Source organism: Rousettus aegyptiacus, unplaced genomic scaffold, assembly GCF_014176215.1.
Source record: "Rousettus aegyptiacus isolate mRouAeg1 unplaced genomic scaffold, mRouAeg1.p scaffold_m13_p_8, whole genome shotgun sequence".
Taxonomy (NCBI): domain Eukaryota; kingdom Metazoa; phylum Chordata; class Mammalia; order Chiroptera; family Pteropodidae; genus Rousettus; species Rousettus aegyptiacus.
Genome location: NW_023416311.1, coordinates 111129886 through 111138378, shown reverse-complemented (window position 1 = coordinate 111138378; position 8493 = coordinate 111129886). Strand labels below are relative to the sequence as shown.

Here is an 8493-nt window from a genome sequence, read left to right as displayed (position 1 = left end):
TGGCGAGACAGGGAGGAAGGCCGCCCAGGACAGGCGCAGCCTCCAGGCCAGTGCGGGCCTGCCTGACCCGCCGCCATGCCAGGCAGAGATGGGCCCCTCCCAGCTCCCTCACCTGAGCCGCAGGGCTGGAGGCAGCGCTCCTCCACGGCCCCCGGAGCCCTACTGCCAGTCCTCCGCCTGTGCCTGGACCTGGCTCCTCCTTCCTAAAGCTCCCAGCCAAGGGTCATTGCTGACCGGAAGGGCGGAGCTAGTGAGCTTGACCTCATATTCCAGTCGGGCCCAGCCACCAGCACGGAGCCTCTCTCCTGGCGGGGCACCCTGGGTCTACCTCGCCTAGCTGAGCCTTTGATGCTCTACAGAGTGGAGGGCTAGAACGAGGGCCGTCTCTGTGGAGAGCCTGAGCCACAGTTCTCAGTCCTTCCTGCCCCCCCCCACCTCCTGTCCGGTAGGATGCTTCCCAGGCAGTTTCTTACTGCTTCTTAGTTCTCTTTATGCAAGTTTTTGGGTAGGGAGCCAAGAAAAGAAGGGAAGAGGCGAGCTAAGTCCTCTAGGGTCTGTTAGGACCCCAGTCCTAGGCCCTGAGCAGAGAATGGCTACAGTCACTCAGTGCTCCAGGCTCTCTCTGTGGCTCCCTTGGGGCAAGTCCACAGTCCTCTCTAGTTCTAATGGCTCCTTAACTGGCTAGTCCTCAGGCTGTGTTTCCAGGTGGGTTTTCCCTGCTCACAGACCTGGTGTCTTCAGGAGTCTACAATCATTTATGACCTGAATGGAGGTATACCGGCAGAGCACTGTGGGGTGGCATTGGTGGGCTGGTCTAGGGTCGAGTCGAAGCCTGCTGCCCCTACACACCCCGCCAACCCCCCAGGTTCCAAAGGCTACAGTGTGGCAGAAGCCAAGGTGGGCCTTTGCTGCCAGGGCGTGGGAAGGAGGTGATGGATCCTCGTGCCTGCATCCCGACTCTGGCTTACATTCCACCTCACTCCGGGTCACACAAGAGGGCTTATCTCACCTGTGTTTACCTGTCACCCTGAAACGTGACACTGGAGTTTGCTAAACAGGAAGGTGGTGGAGCCCATGCTCTGGTTTGCTTCAGGTGTGGGGGAGAAGGGGTGGATGGCCCTTGGTGGCGGGCTGGAAGCAGGAAGATGTTGCAGTTAGGGACTTCCCAGAGCGGAGCCTCGAGTGCCCATGCCTGATCCCTGGAATCCGCCACGGCAGGAAAGGAGACCAGGCAGTTGGGGGGATGGTTCTGGAAGGAGCAGGGGCTCCTAAGGGGGCAGGGGGGAGGGGCGACAGCAGCAGTAACAGGGAGAAAGTCTGACTCTGAGCAGAGAAATTACAGCCTCATTAGGAGCTGGTGATTAGTAATTACTATTATGGGCGTTTTTGTTGCTAATTACAGGCAGTGGCTCTGTGTCTGTCCTCAGGCCCCAAATTGGGGAAACAGGCGCCTTCCCGCTGCTGCGGGACTCCCTGGGGTTCCGTGATCCAGGCCAACCGGAGGGGGAACTAGGGGAGAGGGCCCCGACGGGTGTCCAGATCCCCCCCAGGGCAATGCATGCTGAGGACCAAGCCCAAAGGTCAGCCTCAATCCCAAGACCCCCAACGGGCCTAAACCGAGGCCGGCACCCGAGTCCATGGATGAAACTCCTGCGGGGTCCACTCTGCCGGATCGCAGCAGCAGGGAGCGCGCCACTGTGCTCTGGCTGCCGCGTGGCAGACGGGGTGCAAGGCGGCCCGGGGGTCCCTGCGGGTTCCCTGGGCGCGCGCTCCACGAGGGCTTCGAGGACCGAGCCGGCGAGTGCGGCTCAGGGGAGGCCTACCCTACCTGTCCGGGCACAGAACGTCTGCGCCCGAGCGCGGCCGGGCCCCTGGCCATCCTGGGGCGCGCCGCGCCCAGCCTCGTCCGCCGGCTCTTTCTGGGGGACGGAGGATGGAGAGAGAAGAGGGACGTCCCGTCCAAGGCCGGCTCCGCGCCGCCTCGGCCCGGCGCGTTCCACTCAAGTTTACTTCCAGCGTCTGCGCACCCCGTGGACGAACGAGGGCCGCCCCGGCCACGGCGGCTTCTCCCACCGCCACGACGGGCGGCCGGGCTTCCCTCCGGCTGTTTTGGTGCTGTCTCCGTGAAGAAAAGGGCCCCCGCGCCCCAAGAACCCGCAATCGTAGACATGATCTGCTTCCGCCAGCGAGCAGCTTCTCCGATACGGTTCCCTCTCTCAAAGTTTCCGCCACAGAGGAGCCGGCAGGACCCGGCCTCTCCCCGCTTCTCCAAGTGCGGCGAGGCCGGTCGTCGCCACATGACCTGTTAATACTTGGTGGGGGGCCCGGGAGCGCCACGCCCGTGCCGGGTGTCACGCCGCGCCGGTTTAAGGGAACGCTGCGGCGCCTGGGTGCGTGTCTGCGAGGATGTTCAGGAAAGCAAAGGCGAGGCGAACCGGGAGCAGAGGCCGCTCCCGGTCCACTGTCCCCGTGCCCCCGCCAGCGCCTTCCCCGCCGCCCCAACGGTGGAAAAGCAGGCGCCGAGATGTTTTTGTGAAACGGTGGACACACCTCGACTTGGAAACAGCAGACCCCGGTGTCCGACAGCTGTGAACCGGTGTCGACAGGTTGTCAGACAGCCGCGGGGGCCGGTCGGGAAGGGGCCCGCAGCCGCCAGGCCCGCACCCGCCGCTCGCGCGCTCACCGCGGGCGGAGGTGGCCCGGCCAGCGCGGGGCACCACGTGCTCGCCGGGAGGGGCGGGAGCGGCCGCCGAGGGCGGGCGGCAGGCAGAGGGGGCGGGAGGGGAGCCGGGGGGCGGGGCCAGCGCTCAAGGGGATGCCAATCAAAGCATCAACTTCAAATTGTGTCTGAAAGCCCCGCCGCCGAGCGGAGGGCGGCCGCCGCAGTCGGCGCGGGACCGCGGATCCGGGCGCAGCCGGGAGCCGGGCGCCAGCGAGCACCGGGCCGAGGAGCAGCCCCCGGCCCCCGCCTTCGGGCCGGCCCGAGCGCGCCCGGCCCGCGGCCCGCCGCACCCCCCCGCGCCTGCACCGTGCACCCCCGCCCGCCCCCGCCCCTTTAATACTTGCCCACCGCCGCCGCCGCCGCCGCCGCCGAGTCCGCGGACATGTCCTTCCCGCAGCTGGGATACCCGCAGTACCTGAGCGCCGCGGGGCCCGGCGCCTACGGCGGAGAGCGCCCCGGAGTGCTGGCTGCAGCCGCCGCGGCCGCCGCTGCCGCCTCGTCGGGCCGGCCGGGGGCGGCGGAGCTGGGCGCGGGCGCGGGCGCGGCCGCGGTCACCTCGGTGCTGGGCATGTACGCGGCGGCCGGACCCTACGCGGGCGCGCCCAACTACAGCGCCTTCCTGCCCTACGCCGCCGACCTCAGCCTCTTCTCGCAGATGGTGAGTGCGCCCGGCAGCCGCGCGCCCCGCTCGCCCGGGCGGCCTCTCTGCTCGGCCCCTGCGCCCCGGGCCGGGGCTCCGGCGAGGCGGCGCGCGCGGGGGACGGCGGCGGGCGGGCGGGGCCGGCTGGGGCGAGGAGCGCGAGCGGCCCTGCCCGCGGTGGCGAGGCGGCGGCGCCCTGGGACGCGCAAAGAGGCCGGCGGGCTCCGGCCCCGCCATCTCGGCGGGGCAGGCGGGAGGCCAGCCGCGAGAGAGGTCTCGGCGGGAGTCAAGAGGCCGCCGGAGCAGGCCCGGGGCGCGCGGCCCGCCCTGGAGGTCGGGGCCGAGCTCGTCCGGCTCCCCGGCCCGGCGGCCGGGCTCTAGCTGCGCGGCCCGCTTTCCCGGAATCCCCTCCCGCCCGCCAGCGCGCCGCGCGACCGCCGCGGCTTGGGGCAGGGCCGGGGAGACGCGGCGTCTCCCCCCCGGAGCGGAGGCCACGCCGGCGCCTCCGGGTTCCAAGCCCGGTGCTGGCGGTCAAAATCAGCGTAACAATGGCGATCAGACCGGCCCGAGGGTTGTCTTAATGGCGTCTGTGCAAATTGGAGATTTAGGGGGAAAATTAAGTTGAAATATTTTGGGGGCGTCTAAAATGGTGTTTGCTTTGACTTTCGTAAGTTGCCAAAGTTTTCATTTCATTTGCGTGACATAATGGAGGTTAAAGAAGACAGTGTCCTGGGCTGAAAATAAATGGTGTCCTCCGAATGTCCACGGGGGGGGGGGGGGGGAGTCCTGTGGGGGAGGGGCGCCGCGGGACCGGGCGACCACAAGACCTGTTTTCCTTGGTCTGGTGCAGGGTCGGCTGAAGTTTGGACTGCTGGTGACCTGTCCCCCTTGAGCTGCTGCCGGTGGGATAACATAGTTTGGGGGCACCCCCCCTCTCGTCTCCCACTCCCGGAAAAAGGCGAGAAACAAATACTCGCCCAACCGTCCCAGCCAGCAAGGCGGCCGGTGTGTTTTCCTGTAACTTTTTCTTGTAGTTTTGGAGAGAAAGCCTCTGAGAGCGGCCCGGCTCCTTCTCAGACCCTTGCTATGGAAAGAGATCAGCTCCCATTTTGTCCCCGCGGCCGCGACGCCAGCCGGCCGTGAGAGATGTACGAGGTGTCCTTTCGAAAAGAGTTCCCGGAGAGCCGAGGCCGCGATGTGTTCTTTACAGTCACGACCAAAATCACTTGAGAAGGGCAAAGTACATTTTTTAAAAAAAGATTAGGCCAAAACGAAATCTGCCCAAGGAAACCTGTTCTCTGAGGCTTCGACCACCCACTGATTAGTCACAGAAATCTGCTCCTTACAACTTTGAGACGGGACCCCTTCCACTAACATTAGCAAGTGGAGGATGGTCCGTGGAGGGTTAGAATATTTTACAGAAATTTCGAGTAAGATCTGTGCCTTTTGGGACCCCTGCGTGTTTTTTTTTTTTTGCGGGGGGGTGACTCTGTGGTGAGTACCTGCCCCTATTGTAGTCGTGGGAAAGGGAGAGGATCAATTTTTGTTTTGCTAAGGGGGGGACTTTCTCTGCAGTCCCCCCTTAAGGTGTGTGTCTCCGTGCTCTCCTGCCCCTTCTTGGAAAGGAAGCTGAACCCCAAACTCCATCGTCTGGCCCGGGTTTCTAAGCCTTTATGACAGGGGTTTGGGAGTCGAAAGCTAAAATGTGCGTGGACGTCTGTCTGGACAATTTATGGCAATAACGAGGTCTAATGAGGTCGTTAGGAAGATAAAATGTTATTTACCAAAAAACCTTGATGGGATAATTTGACTCGCTGTTTTACTACCCATGATAAAAAGAATATTGATTGCAAATAAATCAGGGCCTCTAAGTGCCTGGGCGCAGTTTGTGCTGCTGGCTGCAGAGCTCAGGCAAACTTCGGAGATAAAGTAGCAGAGGCCCCGGAAACCCGATCCTGCTCCCTGCCCGGGCCGCGTTAATATTTCCCCGGATGAGCCCTCCTTTTGTGTTAAAAAAAAAAATGGTGTTTTGTTATTGTTGTCAGTGATGGCCGGGATTAAAATTTTAAAATACCTGTCACCACTTTAGGCCTGTAAGTGTGGGTGCGCCATTCTATGCCGATTACCGTGGAAGCTGCAAGGCGCTGTGCTTTCATTTTAAATTGCTGGAGGATTGAGGCCGGGAGAAACCCCGGTGGTTTGTTGTGTTTGACCCCCTCGGGGTCGAAGGGTGGGGGCGCGGGCTGTGGGTTCTTTAGGTTTAGAGAAACTGTTTTATCGGCCTAGTTGAAAGGTTTTCCCCTCCAGCTACTGCGAGGTAAACTTAGAAATCCGGCTTCTGGAGTCGGTGGGGGCTGCGGGCGGGGGGAGGGCGGCCTCGGGAAATCCTCAGGCCGGCTCCTCTATGGCCTTCCAGCGGCAAGGATTCTGGAACTTTTCTTGAGTGACAGCAAGCTCTCCAGAGTCGGGGGAAGCGCAGCTCCCGGAGGCTGCTCCTGGTCCGGGCGCCGCCGGCCCCGGTGCGCACTGGGGCCTCTGCTCTCGGGGACCCCCGGCGCCGCCGACCCGGACTTCCCGGTTCTGGGCACTCATCTCTCTCTTTCTCTCTCTCTCCTCGGCCTCGCTATGCCGCGCGGCTGCAGGGCTCACAGTATGAACTCAAGGACAACCCCGGGGTGCACCCCGCCACCTTCGCCGCCCACACGGCGCCGGCCTACTACCCCTACGGCCAGTTCCAGTACGGAGACCCCGGGCGGCCCAAGAACGCCACGCGCGAGAGCACGAGCACGCTCAAGGCCTGGCTCAACGAGCACCGCAAGAACCCCTACCCCACCAAGGGCGAGAAGATCATGCTCGCCATCATCACCAAGATGACCCTCACGCAGGTCTCCACCTGGTTCGCCAACGCCCGCCGGCGCCTCAAGAAGGAGAACAAGGTGACGTGGGGCGCGCGCAGCAAGGACCAAGAGGACGGCGCCCTCTTCGGAAGCGACACGGAGGGCGACCCCGAGAAGGCCGAGGACGACGAGGAGATCGACCTGGAGAGCATCGACATCGACAAGATCGACGAGCACGACGGCGACCAGAGCAACGAGGACGAGGAAGACAAGGCCGAGGCGCCGCCCGCGCCCGCAGCGCCCGCCCCACTCGCCCGGGACCAGGGCTCCCCGCTGGCGGCCGCGGACGCGCTCAAGCCGCAGGACTCGCCCCTGGGCCTGGCCAAAGAGGTCCCGGAGTCTGGCAGCACGCGCCTGCTGGGCCCCGGCGTCGCGGCAGGCTGCCTGCAGGGCGCGCCGCACAGCAAGCCCAAGATCTGGTCCCTGGCAGAGACCGCCACGAGCCCCGACGGCGCGCCCAAGGCCTCGCCGCCGCCGCCGCCGCCGCCGCCGCCCGCCGGCCATCCGGGCGCGCATGGGCCGCCCGCGGGCGCGCCGCTGCAGCACCCCGCCTTCCTGCCCAGCCACGGACTGTACACCTGCCACATCGGCAAGTTCTCCAACTGGACGAACGGCGCCTTCCTGGCGCAGGGCTCACTGCTCAACATGCGCTCCTTCCTGGGCGTCGGCGCTCCCCACGCCGCCCCCCACGGCCCGCACCTACCCGCGCCGCCGCCGCCGCCCGTGGCTGTGGCCGCGGGAGTGCTCCACGGCGACAAGGCCTCGGCCCGCAGCAGCCCCGCGCTCCCAGGTAAGGCGCCCAGGGACGTCCATGGCCAGAAATCCAGACCCCGAGCGCGGCGCGCGGTTGGGTGGCAGTGAGGGGGCGGGGCCCCGGCCCGGGAAGGAGCGAGGCGGTGGCCGCGGAGCCCGGCTGAGTGGTGACCCTCGCCTGAATTCGGGCAGCGAGGCCAAGGCCCGCGGCCCGCGGGACAGAGCTGCGCCTGCAGGGCGGAGGAGGGGGTGCTTCTGGTGGACGCCTTGCCCCCGCGGCGGGACTTAGCGGGATGGGCCGGGGAGGAGGGAGGCTCGCGTAGCTCCCCTCCCCACCTGACGCTGCCTTTCCCCCACCCTCGCAGAGAGAGACCTTGTCCCTCCGCCGGACTCGCCGCCACAGCAGTTAAAGTCGCCCTTCCAGCCGGTTCGCGACAAGTGAGTGCCGTTGGCGTTTACCACCGGGCAGGGGAGGGAGCAGGGCCTGGCGGTGATGGGGTCGCGCAGCCCTTGCGGAATCGCCGCTGTTCTCCCGCGCCGCGCTCCGGGCCAGCTGGGTCTGTCCGCGTTTCTCCCGAGCCGGGAGCCGCGAGGGGCAGGCGACCCCGCCTCCCGCTCGCTCTGGCGGGCGGACCCGGCGACGCGGGGCCCCAGCGAGCGTCCTGACCGCGTTTTCCTTCTTGTCTTGCCGTTTCCCCCCGCAGCTCGCTGGCCCCGCAGGAGGGAACGCCGCGGATCCTGGCAGCGCTCCCGTCCGCCTGATTCGGGGTCTTCCTTCATTTTTGCGGGGGGGAGGGGGGAGGAGTTCGGGAGGGAGGGGATGAGGGAGGAATTAAGACAAATAATTCAGACCCTTGTAAAGGACAAACTGGGCAACGACCTCAAGGACTCCCACCCGTCTCTTTCTGCAGAAAGGGGCTCGTCCCGGCGGAGCCCGCGCCCAGGCGGCCGGCCTCTGCCCGCGCCGGGGCTGGGCGGCTTCCCCGCCGGCTCCGTTGATTATCGTCCGGTAAATGCGCCCACGTGCTTGTGTCTTTTTTCTTTCTTCCTTTCTGTACATAGAGTGATTTCAGATTGTAAATAGCGCGTCAGCGAACTTGTCTAAATCATATATTTTTGTCTAATAAACTCGATGAAATGGTGCCTGCTGCTCCTGCTGCTGTGTGTGGCTGGGGTGTCCCCGGATTCCTGGCCGGCCCGAGCGCCTGTGGGGTGGGGAGGACGGGCCCCCGGGTGTCTGCGCCCGGGAGGCGGGTGTTCCTCGCTCTCTCGGTTGTCGAGTCTGTGATGTCACTAGGGCGGTTTTCCGGTGGCAGTTCTGTACTAACCATTCACACGTGTGTGTCTGGACGTGTCTGTCTCAGGACATACGTGAGTTTGATATTAGGCAGTTTATAAAACGATTTCTTAAAGTGGGGAACCGTGGGGGGAGAGTTTCCAGTCGCGTCCCCAAAGGAGAACTTGGGATTTGAAGTCAATTT

The 8493-nt window shown here is 64.9% G+C and overlaps 1 protein-coding gene across 1 annotated transcript; it reads left to right on the top strand.

Annotated features, from left to right (window-relative positions):
• The first annotated feature begins 2843 nt into the window (after positions 1 to 2843).
• Positions 2844 to 8155, top strand: IRX1 (iroquois homeobox 1). Its single transcript, XM_016122537.2, has 4 exons — positions 2844 to 3380; positions 6005 to 7049; positions 7378 to 7450; positions 7717 to 8155. The coding sequence occupies exons 1-4, from the start codon at positions 3105 to 3107 to the stop codon at positions 7772 to 7774; spliced, it is 1452 nt and encodes a 483-aa protein (XP_015978023.2). The 5' UTR covers positions 2844 to 3104; the 3' UTR covers positions 7775 to 8155.
• The last annotated feature ends 338 nt before the right edge of the window (positions 8156 to 8493 follow it).